The sequence below is a fragment of the Gossypium arboreum genome, chromosome 10 (assembly GCF_025698485.1).
Source record: "Gossypium arboreum isolate Shixiya-1 chromosome 10, ASM2569848v2, whole genome shotgun sequence".
NCBI classification, from domain to species: Eukaryota; Viridiplantae; Streptophyta; class Magnoliopsida; order Malvales; family Malvaceae; genus Gossypium; species Gossypium arboreum.
This window is the reverse complement of record NC_069079.1, coordinates 103,627,306-103,642,871: the sequence shown is the minus strand read 5'-3', so window position 1 is coordinate 103,642,871 and position 15,566 is coordinate 103,627,306. Positions and strand designations below refer to the sequence as shown.

General features: G+C 31.9%; 2 protein-coding genes across 6 annotated transcripts; both read left to right on the top strand.

The window, feature by feature from the left end:
- Window positions 1-987: 987 nt before the first annotated feature.
- Window positions 988-9,723, top strand: LOC108459007 (zinc finger CCCH domain-containing protein 34-like). Of its 5 annotated transcripts, none has more exons than XM_053020487.1 (8): window positions 988-1,325; window positions 5,571-5,644; window positions 5,747-5,892; window positions 6,264-6,329; window positions 6,601-6,720; window positions 6,800-7,117; window positions 7,207-7,509; window positions 8,874-9,723. In XM_053020487.1, exons 2-8 carry the CDS (start codon window positions 5,575-5,577, stop codon window positions 9,264-9,266), a joined length of 1,416 nt encoding a protein of 471 aa, XP_052876447.1. In that variant the 5' UTR covers window positions 988-1,325; window positions 5,571-5,574; the 3' UTR covers window positions 9,267-9,723. The 5 variants fall into 5 exon arrangements, with proteins under 5 accessions (XP_052876447.1, XP_052876448.1, XP_017613877.1 ...); XM_053020488.1 differs by having other exon boundaries at window positions 995-1,325; window positions 5,506-5,644; XM_017758388.2 differs by having other exon boundaries at window positions 996-1,325; window positions 5,509-5,644.
- A 3,996-nt stretch (window positions 9,724-13,719) lies between these two features.
- On the top strand, window positions 13,720-14,767 carry LOC128282108 (uncharacterized). Its single transcript, XM_053020297.1, has 3 exons — window positions 13,720-13,875; window positions 13,936-14,158; window positions 14,292-14,767. The coding sequence occupies exons 1-3, from the start codon at window positions 13,720-13,722 to the stop codon at window positions 14,765-14,767; spliced, it is 855 nt and encodes a 284-aa protein (XP_052876257.1).
- The last annotated feature ends 799 nt before the right edge of the window (window positions 14,768-15,566 follow it).

Below are 15,566 nucleotides of genomic sequence, written 5' to 3'. Positions count from 1 at the left end.
TTGAATCCCATTTGATAACATCATCAAAGAATGTTTGTTAAATTAGATTGTATGGCATTAAAAAAAAAACAATTGTTCATGTGGCCTATTTAAAGTCTCATGGAAATCATGTAAAAATATCAAACTTTCACTCTACTTATTTGAAACAAATTTGAACAACTTTTCAAATTCACATTTAGAACTGAAAAATTACAAACTTAAATTTAATATTTTTTGTTTATTTGACCTTCTAAGCATGTAATATTAGCTATGTGATTTTTTTTTTATGTTAAGCTACTAGATAATTCAATTTAATGGTAGTCTTTTGATGGGTTTATCATTGAACTTTAATTATCAAATCAAAAGTGTAAAAGGACTAAGTTCTTAGAATTAAAAGTAGAGGAGTTAAATTTCAAATATATAAAGAGTATAGGGACTAAAAGCATAATTAGAGCTCTTATTTAATGTTGCTTGAATTCTTACCTACTTCTCAGTCACTCATCATCTCGCGGTTCGGTTCTATTCGGACGATGACATGAAAGCGATCATTGCCGTCAATATTTGAGAAGAAAGAAATTTCAGCCGTTGGCTTGTGAGGTTACGTTATAGTTTAGTAGCAACAAAATTTTCAATTGAAATGACTTTCCCAGGCCGTTTTATTAGCTTCCGATTCTTAACAAGTTAGAAAATTAAGACCACGCGCCTGTATGGGCGATTGTCAACACTCAACACTGATTTTTTTCTTTCTCTTCTCTGTTTTTAGTTTTACAAATTACTTTTTATCAAAGCCACCAATATTTTGACTAAAAAAATCCTTTGAAAAGGCTGAGTTTCCTTTCCTTCTACTTTTCTTTCCAGGATAAGAAATTACTAATTAGGTTCTGTTTGATTCAATATAAACTAATTTCTGGAGAAGACTTTCCAAATTTTCTGATTTTGATCAAGGAAAAATAGTTAAGTCACCACAAAAAGTATTCTTGGACAATACTAAATATAAAAAATATTTGTATTTGGGATGAGTTGGAATCAGATATATTATTAATATTTAATTTTGAGTTCGAAGTAAATTTAAATATATAAATTTTAAAGTTAGGGTCGAATTAAATTCAAGACATAACGGTAAATTATCAAGTCGGGTTGGGCGGGCAAAAACCATGGGGACCACCCGGTTGCCAATTGCCATCACTACTTTTGCTCACAGGCGATCTCAACAACTTTGCTTCTTCTGAAGATCTGTTATATCTGTGTACAACTCCCTCATCGTTCTTTCATCGAACCGGATCTCTCACTGGCAGCCACTCTCATCTTCACTCTCTAAATCTCCTCCTTGATCCTTTATTGTTCAGGTAATTCTTTTCACTTCATTTAGAATTTGAGTTGAAATCATGGATTTTGATGTTTTGTGGATGATGGAACTGAACCCTACAGCTAGAATTTAGTTTGATTTTCTTCTCTTCTTTATCTGGATATTTACTTAGCTTCTTCTGCTTCATTTCCTTTACTACTTCTCTGCAAATTTTATGGTAATTGAGTTGGTTAGAAATTGCCCTAAAAAAATCATGCCTTCTAATTAAAGGTTGAAATGGGTTGATCACTACACTAACTTCACCTCTGGTTTAGACCTTTGGTAATATTGACTGTAACAACAGATGAACATACTTTGCTTCACTTCTACTAGTTTTCTGAGTTTTGTGTTGATTTCTTTGATTTTGTGTTAGTGAAATCATTCATCCAAAATTATTTGTAGATTTGTGAAGATAAATTAGAAAAAACTAAGTGTGTTGCTCACCAATTAAATCAACCCATCATTTTCTTATCCAGCATTATCAATGTGAACTTCACTTTTGTAATACTTTTTCTTCATATCTATAATGTAAAGGATTAAAGTATCAAGTTATTGAATTCGAAACTTGAGAATCTTAGATCATTTTCAACTAATCATCTCAAAATTATGGACTTGAGTTTGATAGATTTTTTCATTATACACCAATGTGATTAGGTGCCTAGATTTTACTTTGTTTTCGAAATATATATATATATATATATAAAAGAGACATTACGAATTTTGTTGTTTACAACAATGTTATTATCTAACAAGTTTTCGACTCAAGCCATGAATCTATTATTAATTAAATTTATAGATTAAAATTATGGAAGAAAGTATTTAGAAATTATGTTTTTAATTAACAATTAAATTTGGTATTCTAGATTAATTATGAAAATAATTATTTTTTAAGTTATGAAAATATTTATGTTGCATTTGTTTACTTAAAACAACTTATAGAAAATGAATTTAGAAAAATTTATCAAACAACGAAAAATATTTTGCATAAAACTATTTAAATATCAGAAAAATACCATGTTTTTTAGAAAATCAAACAAGTTTTTAGAAACCATTTTCAAAAGCAATTTTCAATGAATCAAATAGCCTGAATTGATCAATTCTCTGGTTAAATATAAATATAAATTTTTATGTTAATTATAAAATAATTTAGTTAATAATTAATAAGAATATATATTTAATTTAATAATTTATATTTTAATATATAATTAAATATTCGTTAAGAGTCAAACTAGCTCAACTAATAATATGCTTTCACATCAAGGGCCCACATGTTATAAGTAATTGAGTCAAGTAAGATTATGCGCAAACTCTTCCGTGTGTCATGAGTCCTCCTGTCGATACGAGGTGGTTATATTCTGTTGAACTTGTAAGGGCTTTCAACAAATTTTGAAGACAAAACTTTGACCATAGAACAATACTGACTTGTTGAAGTACCCCTCAACCTATGAACCTGTAAGTCTCTCAATAGAATTGAGGATAGGGGTGTTCATGGGTTGGGTTAAGTTTGAGTCGAGCCTAAGCATGACATTTACATACTTTATACTTGTCTAAGTCTAGTCTATTCTAAAATATGAGTTTAAAATTTTATGCAATTCTATCCATATATGTAAATATCTAATTTAAACACATTTTAGGCCTACTCATATTATTTTAAAATATATATATATATATATATATATATATATATTAATTTTAAATTAATATCTAAATATTTTATTTTTTATTTATAAAAAGTTTTATTTAGTCATCTTAACATTTTTAATGTTTACATTATACATATTATTTTTAAAATATTTATATTAATTTTAATTTAATATCTAACTATTTTTATATTTTTATTTATAAAAAAATTATATTTAGTCATCTTTAACATTTTTAATGTTTACATTATAGTAGTATATAATAAAATTATAAATTTAATTTTTAAGTGTTATAAATTATATAATATATAAAAGTAATATAATATAAAACATTACAAACTTAAAAAAAAAGTGAAGTCAGGCCAAGCTTGAGCCTTAAATGTTCAAGCCTAAGCTCAACCGATGTTTTAAATTGATCTAATTTTTTTCCTAAGCCTATTTTTTTTTCTAATATTTTTATCTAAACCCTCCCAAGTTTTGCATGGGTAGCCCGGTCCATAAACAGATATAACTGAGGCAAGTCAATAATATTCTAATTTTATTAATTATAAATAAATATATATTTTCAAAACATTTTGCAACTAAAAAGATAAGAATATGTTTTTTAAAAAATTCTGAAAAAATATTCATTTAAATAAGATTGATCATTCAATTGAATCGAGTAAACAAAATTTGAGTTAATCGACTTGGCGGGTTTTATTTTATCATTCTAACATAATTTATTTTTTTCAAATCAAATTGAATAAATTTGTTTGAATTAAATTTTAACAAAAAGAGGTTAAAAGTATGTAAAACCTTGTTTAACTAAATTCAAATTTAGAGCATATAAAATTTACACCATATATATTTGAAATCTTTTTAAAAAAAGAACATGAGGAAAACGAGATACTTTAGTATGAGAAAAATAATTTGATATTTTACTTGTTTAAGGTCTTGGATTTAACATTTTGAAGAAATTTTTATTTTTAAAAATTATCATTTTTTATAGATTTTTTAGAAATTATATAAATTTATATATATATTTATAAAATATTGGATTTTTTTTTCTTTTGTAATTTTGTGAGAGAGGCGAGTTAATTAAAAGTAGAATAACTCAGAAGTATAAAAAATCGAATGAAAATAAATTTTGCTGGCCCTACATTTAGATTCAAGAGGTGAATTCAAGTTAATTTGAGTGAAATATAAAAATAGTAAGAAGTGTTTATTATTATTATTATTATTATTATTATTATTATTATTATTATTATTATTATTATTATTATTATTATTATTATCTAAGCTTACATAAATTACTCGAACGTAATTTTAGTTAAATATAATTTGGCAAAATGATAAAAAATTGGAACACAGACATATTTATTTCATAATAGACCAAAAATCTTAACACTCATAATTAATTCATTTATTTTAGCATTGCATGAAGAAAGCTTTATTAAGCATAATATAACAAAATTCCATCCATTTATGGATTCTTAACTGTTTAAAAGAATATTAATATATAAATATATATATATTAGTATTTAAATTTTATTTGTGAAATTAAAACATCTTAATAATATATCAAATATTAATCTATAATATTGTAAATAAATGCTTTAAAAATTTAAAATAAAGTTTAATATAATGATAAAAATTATTGACAAGAGTTAAAAGTAAGGGTAAGTTAAATTACATTATCAAGTAGAAAATTTGTATTTAAATTTTGCAGATAATATTCTTTGAAAGGGGTAGTTATGAACTTCCAAAGATTAGGCTCTATTTCGTTCCAAGAAATAGAGGCCATTTTGCTTTTATTGAAAAAATAAAATATTAAAGAAAATATATTTGGTTACAATTTTAAAAATAATTTTAAAAATAAAAATATGTAAAAATTAGAAAGAAAAATTTCATTGTTTTCACTGAAAATGTTTTGTAAAACAAAACAAGGATTTTATTAATTTTAAATGAATTGGCTTGGTTCGAATTCATATAAGGGCAAAAATAAAATTTCTAACAATTTTCATATATTAGATTTAGTATGTTGAATCAATATAAATATAAAAGAAATATATTTTATTTCTCATGTTTTTATTATAAAAAATAAAATATGTCATAGTTTCGTATTCATTTTAAATTTAGAATTTAGTGTCTATATTTTTATTTTAAGAAATTTAGTTCTTTTATTTTTAGATTTTAAAATTGATTTTAATTGTAACTAAAAATAATATTATAATGAACTTGAATTTAATAAAATTATTTTAATAGTGTTAATAATTAAACTTAAGTTTTGAAATAAGAAGAGTAGAGATATCGAATCCTTTAAAATAAAAATATAAGGACTAAATTCTAAATTTAGAAAGAGTACAAAATCTATATTTTAACCTTTAAAAAATAGGTATCAAAGGTGCTTTTATTATTTCTATTTATTAATGGCATTTTTCAATTTTGAAAAATTAGAAAAGTTTTAATCACAATTAAGCCCCTGAACTATACCGATATTCCTGCTTTGGTATTTGTTTTTTTCTTTTTTTGGTTTATTTGTTATTTTCCTCTTTGGAAAAGAAGACGTGCACACCCATTTGATCGGATTTACAATTTGGGTTATTTTGGAGGTTCTTGTACATAAGTTAAATGGAGCGGGACCCAGAGTCCGATCCGCAACCGGAATGGGCAGCTCCGGGACCCGAAACGGGGCTTGAAGGTAAAGAGGACTCTTCTTAACTTATTTGTTCTTCTTTGGTTTTGGGATTCAGGATTTTTGTGTAATGTGGGATGTGATACGAGGTTTTGGTTTGAAATGCAGAACCGGTTTGGCGGTTGGGATTAGGGGGTGAGTCGGAATCTTACCCGGAGCGACCCAATAAAGCTAATTGTATTTACTATTTGAGGACTGGGTTTTGTGGATACGGCTCCAAGTGTCGGTTCAATCATCCACGTGATCGTACAGGGGTAAATAGTTGATAATTTGATTGAATTGTTCATTGTTTCTTATCCGACTTGAAGTTTCCTTTGAAGGGCTTTTTTTTTTTGTATAATTGAGGGAGGGGGAATTACATCAACAGGGTTTGAACCCTGGTCATTGCGGTGTCAACAAGGGTTTGAAGGGTTTTTATTGGTTATTTTTGTTTGATTATGATCTTTGGAGTGATGAGGTATCGAATTGTAAGGTAAAAAATGAAAAGTTTGTTGTTAATGCCTTGGGAGCTAGTGTAATTTGCAGTCTTAGAAATAATTTATTCTTGTTTGTTGTGTTTGTTGAAAGAAATGCCATATGATGATGATGATGATGATGATGATGATGATGATGATGATTGCCTTAGGTTATGGCAGCTGCAAGAGTTGATGTAGGGGAGTATCCGGAGAGAGTGGGCCAGCCAGTTTGTCAGGTACTATTGAATTAGATTGTGTCTTAAATGTTTGGCAAACTCGGGGTATATGTGTCGAATCGCTATAATTTCAACAATGTGCATTGCTAAATTCTTTGTAATTAAGTATGCCTTTATGTCCACTTCATTTTATGTTTAGAAGGAGAGGATTAAGGTCCTGAATTTTCAGTGAATAGGTTGTGATTGGTTTAACAGTTTAGGGAAATGGTGTCTGGTAAGTTGCCCTTTTATGTTGATTATGGTTTTTATTTTTATTTTTTTTGATTTGCAGTATTATATGAGGAAGGGGACATGCAAATTTGGTTCTTCCTGTAAATACCATCATCCTAAGCAGGGAGGTGATTCTATTGGCCCAGTGCCACTAAACTATTTGGGATATCCATTACGTCCGGTTTGTATTTCTTCACATTAAGATCATTTACATATTTAGTTTTCAAGTTCGCTTATAATTGGATTGCACTTTAAAACAGGGTGAAAAAGAGTGTTCTTACTTTGTTAAGACGGGGCAGTGTAAGTTTGGTGCAACATGTAAATTCCATCATCCTGTACTACCAGCTGTAGAGGTTCCCCCACCATCTCCAACTTCTCAGGTTGCACCTCTGCCAACTCCACTTTCTGCACCTACATTATATCCCAGGACGCAATCACCATCTGGCCCTTTGTCTCAACAATATGGAGTTGTAATGGCAAGTTCTCCCCTGATGCCAGGCTCATATGTGCAAGGCCCTTATGGTCAATTGCTTATTTCCCCAGGCATGGTTTCTTTTCCAAGTTGGAATCCCTATCCGGTAGGTGAATTAAAATTTATTCAGTTTCCTTAATCGTGATTAAACATAATCTAGTTTTATTGTTAAGGTTGTTAATGCACATGGTGTAGGCAGCTGTTAGTGTCGGTACTCAACCCGCTGTTGGATCAAACTCAATGTTTGGGGTGACACCATTATCTCCTTCAGCACCTGCCTATACTCGATCTTATCAACCCACACGTTCTAGTGTTGTGCCTTCGAGTAGTATTCAGGAGCGATCATTTCCTGAGAGACGTGGTCAACCAGAATGTCAGTATTATATGAAAACAAGAAATTGTAAATACGGATCCTCTTGTAAATATCATCATCCGCCAGAAGTGATTGCACCAAAAGTTGATGTCATCCTCAACCCCCTCGGTCTTCCTATTCGTCAAGTAAGCGTTCATAAATATCTATATAAATGTGATGCTTTTTACAAGATTGGGATATAAAATTTTGATCTTGTTTTAATACTTTTTGCTTGTAAGCAGGACTTACAGTTATAGTTGCTCAATTGCTTTTCCAACAATTGTTACTTTTCTGTAATTATTTAGAATCTATTTAGGTTCCTTTCGTGTGTTCCAACTTGCAACTAGGCCTAATCAAACGCACAAGAGTTTTCCTCATCGTCAGAGTTTTCTTTTTCTTTACGGAAATTAAAGTTCTATAGTAAAGGCAAAAAAGTAAGCTTGAGAAAGTAGGCATATAGGTCATACAAACACTAGTATCTCCATCGGTTATAATCGTCAGGATTTGGAAATTTAAAAAATGAGTTATTCAGTATCCTAAAAATGCAACAAAAGTTACTTTGGTCCGCACAATATGCTGAAAACAATCTTTCCTTAATTTAGACTATCCTTTCCAAGCTAGCTTGGTTGCAGGTTTCATTTGGACAGCTTCATTTTTGGTTACAGTAACTAGCTTAAGAAGCATCCTAGGATTTGAAGAATCATTGCTATATATAACTTCTTTTGGCTTATTCCATGATCTCAGTGAAAATCATTGCTATGAATAGGCATGTCTTTGCACTCTTAAATACAAGGTGAGACTATTCATGATTGAAACTATAATTTATATATCCATCAACTGGTATGTAACCATCATGAAATTATTATGGTTGAATAGTATTATTAATGAAATTGTAATTTATTGCTTGTGGTCGGCCCTTCTGGTCCAAGTGTATTACCTTTCTTTCTTGATGTTGTTCTTCTGAATTCTATTAACAACCAGTTAGTCCAATATCTTTGTTACTTGGACTCGCTTGAGAGTGTTGGATAGCGGTATGTGTCCAACACAATTATATTTAAATTTTTATAAGATTTCTATGTATTCGTGGAGAGACTTTGGGACCTTATCGCCATTATCTTATCCAGATATATGTTGGATATGGGTTTCGGGCATAGTTAGTTCAATAAAAATTAAAGGTCGAAGCAACATAGCTTAATATTCATGCTCGCCAGCATCTTGTTGCATGAATGGCTTATTATATTTTATCTTATGGCTTTTGGTACATTAGCCATGCAACTTATTTATGATAGGACCTATATTGTTATATGCACACTCTTACATTCTTCAGAAACAATTTTCAAGAGCACGAATGAGCAATTTATGGTGGAATTTTGATTGTATAATTCATGAAATGCAGAGTCTTTTATGACAAGTGGATAATTTTCACCAGAGGGCCTTGCTACGTCTCTTTTCTTTTTCTCATAATTTGTTGTTCATATTTTCATTTGTGTTTTTTTTGTAATGGCATCAGGGTGCACCGCCTTGCATTCATTATTCGCAACACGGAGTGTGCAAGTTCGGAGTTGCTTGCAAATTTGATCATCATATGGGAACACTGAGTTACAGTCCATCTGCCTCTTCCCTTACCGATATGCCTGTTGCTCCTTATCCTTTTGGATCAACAGGTGGTACTCTAGCTCCATCATCCTCATCTTCGGACTTGCGACCGGAACAACTTTCCAGGTCCAACAAGGAATCTGCTCCACCCATAATGTCATCATCAGTGAGCGCATCTAGTGAATCAGTTGGTTCTATTTTTTCTAAAGGTGGACTGGTTCATCATTCAATTGCACAACAATCAAGTCAGAGTTCTTTCGGCAGTGGCAACAACAGTAGCACTACCAAGGCACAAGCTTCCAGCTAAGTGAAAACAGAAGCAACTACTTCAATTCCGATTTTTATCAAGATCATGAACTGAAACATTATTTCGTTTTTGGTGCAAGTCTTCGAAAGTGGGAGGCTTCATTTCTTTGTTATCACGGTTCCACAATTCAGGTCTAGTGCATAGCATCTCTAATCATCTGTATTCATATAGTCCATCATAGGGCCATCTATTGTATCTTGAATAAACCCACAGCCTAAGCTTAGAAAGTTTAGTAAAAGCCATACACCTAGATTTTGAATAACCATTGAAGAACCTCTGCAGTTACATTAGGGAAAACTGTCAACCCGCCCAATTTTTTGGAGTCGTGTGTTGCATTTGTTCACCATTTGATCTTTTATTGTAACCAAAAAAGTCATTGTGGAGTTGGACTAAAGTATACACAATGACTTTGCATATTGAGAAGTCGTTTTTAATTATATATAGGTTTAATTGTAAATTTGGTCACTAACGTTTACATATTTTGTCAAAATGGTCCTAATTGTGTTTTTGTGTCTTTTTTGGCCATCAACCTTTGTTCTTTTTTCAAATTGTTTTTCTAACAAATTTGATGAAAGTATCGATAATGTGAAATATTTTTAATGAGATGTAATTTATTACTTAGGTAACTCAATAAGATAATTATATGTGAAAATAATAAAAAAATAAATCATACATGAAATTAAAAAATAATTCTTAATTTAAAGAAAATAAACATAATTATCTAAAAAATTTCAAAATGAACGTATACGTTTGTTTCTTGAGAAGTTTCAAAAGATAATTTATAAATCAAATCGAAAATCTTGAATGTGAGCATTCATTTTGAATTTTTTAGATAAATATGTTTAATTTCTTTAAATTAAGAGTTATTTTTTAACTACATGGGTTATTTATTTATTTTATTATTTTCACATGTAATTATTTTATTGAGTTATTTAAATAATAAATTACATCTCATTAAAATATTCAACATATGAAATTGTACATTATTCCATTAACTTTTTAACGGTACTTTCATCAAATTTGTTAAAAAAAGAAATTTGAAAAAAAACAAAAACAAAGGTTGATGGCAAAAAAAAAAGGCTCAACAATATAATTAGAGCCATTTTGACAAAATATGTAAACGTTAGTGGCCAGATTTGTCATTAAGCTTTATATATAATACAACGACTGTTGTCGCTTTTAATATAATGTTTTCTTAGTAACAAAATTTATTTGTCTAAAACTGTTTTAGTTACAAAAAAATTGTTACGATATTTTTAAAAACTATTACATGACAATAACATATTGGTTATATTGGTTGCAAAATAGAATTGAATAATGTAAATTTTGATGTTAAATCTTTTATGTAACAGTAATAATATTGGTTGCCAAATATCATTTTGTAATAGTATTTTAATTGGTTGTGTATTACATTGCACATCGATAATATGCCATTATCAAAATTTATTTGAACTATCATGAAATGTAGTTACCAAATCATTTATATAACAATAATACCATTGATTGCAAATATTATTTTGCAAAGATATTTTAATCGGATATGTATAACATTTGCACAATGATTTTATGTCATCGTCAAATATTTATTCTAACAATCATAAAATGTGGTTGCCATGCAATAACAATAATATGGTTTTTAATATTTTATTTAATAATATTTATAGAGTTTTGAAATATTAATTTGCAACTACATAATCTTTGGTTACATATGATAATGCTCCAGAATAACGTATTTTTATGTATTAATCATGTGTTTATTCTAGGCTTGATCCTACTAATTTGAGCTATTTATGTCTTTTTATCTTTTAGGGGCTGATTTGGAGGCGAAAGCAAAATTAAGGGACAAAAGTGAGAATTTGGAGACACAATGGGTTGATATGCGACACAGGAAAAAGATTGTGCCACAAGTGCGAGCATGGAAGACACGAGGACTAAAAATTTAAAAAGAAGAGATTTTATTTTATAAGACTCCATTTTATTTATATTAGGATAATTAATATTAAGATAATTATTAGGATTATTTAATTTTAGGATTTAATTTTAATTATCTTTATTTATCTTTAATTGAATGTATTTATCTTTTTAGAATTTAAGTTAAACTAGACTATCTCCCTAGCACTATAAATAGGGGGTGAAGTGACTCTATTTGGGGTGTTCATATTTTTCTGTAAACGCTCTCCCCTTGAGAGTCTAGGCTTTTGTTTCTTCATATTTTCTTTCAATAAAATTCCATTTTCCATTTTTATATTTATTTTTTTTCCACCATTATCATGAGCCACTAAAACCTATCTAGCAGAAAGTTGTCAATATTCCCCAAAAAGGGTTCTTGAGGCCTAGAATCCGCACTTAGTCTCCTCGCCAAGTATTCATCATTTCTTTGCACTACGGGCTGACGCTTCCGTCCATGGCCCTTAAAAAGTAAGCTTTTCAGCATATGCAAAGGCGGCTGCTTTGTATGTTTTGGAAGGATTGTATAGTCGGTTCGTTAACTTATTGCGTCAGAGGTTGGCGAGCCAAAGAGACGAAATGGCGTGGGATTCGCCATTGAGAAGCATTATTCTAGCATAGATTACTGGCTAGAGTCAGGTTCCCTAAAAATCGTAAGTCTAATCTTTGGAGCTGGTGGTCGTAGGCGTCCTCTTCCACTATAACTGGCTTACTTGAGCTAAGAAGGGTCATTTAAAAGCCGAGGATCGAACGCAAGGAGGAATGAGACAACTGGAGGCTGGAATCTACCAACAAGAATTTCTTTTCCTTTAACTCTATTATTTTTATTATTTTCGTAATCACAATTTCAGTCAACTTTAGATTCTGTTTTTTTTTTCATTTTTTTCCAAATCAAATCTTTAATTCTGTTATTTTTATTTTTAATCTGTCACGTAGGTTTTCTTGAGCACGATTTTGCCCAGGATTTCGAAAAATAAGCATTCGTATAATCTGGTCCGGAGGATTCGACCCTACTTCCCCTTTACTGTTATTTTCCATTATTTTGTAGGAAATAGAATATTTTTGGTGCTCTCAACAACCGCATCAAATTTTGGTGCCGTTGTCGGGGATCGGTAACGTACTAATCTTGTTTTTTGTTTCTTATGACCAGATCTGCTCCGGGAACTCTTGCGTTTGATTCAAAGATTGAAAAGACTGCGAGAGCTAATCGCAAGGAAACAAAGCTAAGAAAAAAACAGTCAGCGGTGGTTAGAACTCAAAGCAATCCACCGCCAGAAATTAGAAACAACGACGAAGTAGAGTCTAGGGTTAACGAAAACCCTACTCAAACTTTTGAAGGCGAAAAAGTAGAAGTCGATTCCCCAGAAGAAGTGCTTAACGCTAGGGTTGACATAAACCCTAATTTAGCACCTCAACCTATGGCTCAGACAATTCGGCAATTGGCCGAAGCGCCGACAGAACAACCGCCACTATGCATCGCGTATCCTACTATGGATACTGATTTCGAGCTAAAGCCAGGATTGATTTAGCTACTGCCAACTTTCCGTGGGTTACAAAATGAAAACCCCCACAAGCATTTAAAAGAATTTCATATGGTTTGTTTGAGTATGAAACCTCAAGGGGTAACTGAGGATCAAATTAAATTGCGCACTTTCCCTTTTTCCCTAGCAGATTCAGCTAGGGAATGGTTATTTTATTTACCTCCTAGATCCATTACAACTTGGGCTAATCTATCTCGCTTATTTCTTAACAGGTTTTTCCCTGCATCACGTGCAGCTGAGTTAAGAAGAGAAATCGTGGGCATAAGGCAAAAAGATGCAGAGACTCTATACGACTATTGGGAGCGATTTAAGAAGTTGTGTGCAAGTTGCCCACAACACGGTATAATGGAACAGTCTTTGCTCCAGTACTTTTATGAAGGCCTGAAACCCATGGAGATGAATATGGTAGATGCCGCGAGTGGAGGAGTGTTGGTCAACATGACTCCACAGTAAGCAAGAGACTTAATCTCCACAATAGCTGCAAATTCTCAGCAATTTCGAGCCAATCCTGAACCCCCTAGAAGGGTTCATTAGCTAAGTAATCCAACCTTAGAAGATAAAGTTGATAGAATTGCTAATATTTTGAATTCTCTTGTTGCAGAAAAAGCAAAGACAGCTCGGTTATGCGGAATATGTGCTACCCCTAAACATACAACTGATGCATGTCCCAGTTTGAATGATGATACTATGGCTCATTTAGATGCTGTAGGAAATTTTCCTGGGCCACCATAAAGGCGATACGACCCTTATGCAAATACCTACAACCTAGGATGGAGGGATCACCCTAACTTAAGTTATGGGGCCAACCCACGATATAACCAACCATGTAGAACTGAGTTCCACAACAGCCATGAGATTCAGGTAATTCTCTAGAAACTTTGGTTAATAAATTAGCAGCTAACATGTTTGATTTTCAATAGAAAACTGAAGAGTCTATAAGAGAATTGACCACGTCAATTGAGAAGATGAACTTTCAAGGGAAGCTGCCATCGCAAACAGAACCAAACCCGAGGAAAAATGCAAATGCAGTAACGCTGAGAAGTGGAAAGGTGCTGGAACCAATTCCTAGCAGAAATCTTGGCCAAGAAAGTGCCCAAGAAAAACCTGAAAACGATGAACAGGTCCCAGCAAAACCCCCACTGCCGAAAATCCAACCTCCATTCCCAATATGATTAAATCAGTGTCGGAAAAGTAAGGAAGACAAGGAGATCCTTGAAATAGTCAGGAATGTCGAGATCAATTTACCACTGTTAGATGCCATCAGACAGATTCCGCGGTATGCCAAGTTCCTCAAAGAGCTTTGCACTAACAAACGAAAACTAACAGGTAATGAAAAGGTAAGTGTTGGTGAGAATGTTTCCGTAGTGCTACAGCGGAAAATGCCAGTTAAATGTAAAGATAGGGGTATGTTCACTATTCCATGCAAAATTGGCCATTTAGGAATTAAAAAAGGCTATGTGCAATTTAAGGGCCTTAATAAATGTAATGCCTTATTCTATTTATGAATCACTTAACGCGGGTTTTTTGACAAAGACAGGTGCTATTATTCAATTGGCGGACATGTCTATTGTGCATCCCGAAGGAGTCCTCGAGGACGTCTTGGTAAAAGTTAATGAACTTATTTTCCCTGCAGATTTCTACGTAATAAAGATGGAGGAGGACAACACTGCTGGATCTTCGGACCTCTTGTTGGGCCGACCCTTCCTTAGTACTGCTAGCACCAAGATCGATATTCGAAGCGGCACTCTTACGATAGAATTTGATGGGGAGATCGTGAAATTTAATGTTTACGATGCCATTAGCCATCCCAGCGAAATCTTGAGCATAAACCGCGTCGACATGATTGACTCATTAGTAGACGAGACTTTTGAGTTAACTTATGAAGACAAATCTGAATATAGATATGATGATTATGAATTTGTTAATATATTATTGTCCCCATCAAAAACTAAACTTCTACCTTCTGTTGTGCAAGCTCTAGATTTAATTGAAACCGCTTCCCGAGCATCTTAAGTACGTATTTTTGGGAAAAGGTATTACTTTACCCATTATAATTTCAAATAAACTTTCTAAACCCGAGGAAGAAAGTTTGATCCAGGTACTAAAGAGTCATAATGAGGCGATTGGCTGGACCATTGCTGACTTGAAAGGGATAAGCCCTTTGACATGCACCCACAAGATTTACTTGGAGAAGAACACGAAATCAAGGAGAGAGGCACAAATACGTTTAAACCCTAATATGATGGAGGTGGTAAAAAAGGAAATAATTAAGTTGCTGGATGCTGACATAAACTTCCCCATTTCTAACAGCAGATGGGTAAGTTCGGTACAAGTCGTGCCTAAGAAAACGGGCGTGACAGTAAAGAAAAATGTTAAGGGTGACTTAGTACCGGTCCGAGTGCAGAACGGGTGGCGTGTCTGCATTGGTTACAGGAAGTTGAACGCTTATACTAGAAAAGATCATTTCCCTCTTCCTTTTATAGATCAAATGCTTGAACATTAAGCTGGTAAAACTCACTTTTGTTATCTTGATGGATATTCAGGTTTCTTCCAAATCCCTGTTGCGCCAGAAGACCAGGAAAAGACCACTTTTACATGCCCTTTTGGCACATTTGCGTATAGGAGGATGTCATTTGGACTTTGCAACGCACCAGCTACCTTCCAGAGATGCATGATGAGTGTATTTTCCAAATATGTAGAAAAAATTATTGAAGTTTTTATGGATGATTTTACCGTGTATGGGAACTGTTTTACTGAATGCCTTGAAAATCTTACGATAAATTTGAACAGGTGCATAGAATTTAATCTTGTC

Excerpts from the sequence above, each read along its gene's own strand:
- LOC108459007 (XM_053020487.1), top strand. The coding sequence starts at position 5,575 with ATGGAGCGGGACCCAGAGTCCGATCCGCAACCGGAATGGGCAGCTCCG. Across the intron at positions 5,645-5,746 it reads ACCCGAAACGGGGCTTGAAG|AACCGGTTTGGCGGTTGGGA; the intron begins GTAAAGAGGACT and ends TTTGAAATGCAG. Across the intron at positions 7,510-8,873 it reads TCGGTCTTCCTATTCGTCAA|GGTGCACCGCCTTGCATTCA; the intron begins GTAAGCGTTCAT and ends TAATGGCATCAG.
- LOC128282108 (XM_053020297.1), top strand. The coding sequence starts at position 13,720 with ATGAACTTTCAAGGGAAGCTGCCATCGCAAACAGAACCAAACCCGAGG. Across the intron at positions 13,876-13,935 it reads AACCTGAAAACGATGAACAG|TGTCGGAAAAGTAAGGAAGA; the intron begins GTCCCAGCAAAA and ends TGATTAAATCAG. Across the intron at positions 14,159-14,291 it reads AGTTAAATGTAAAGATAGGG|GTGCTATTATTCAATTGGCG; the intron begins GTATGTTCACTA and ends TGACAAAGACAG.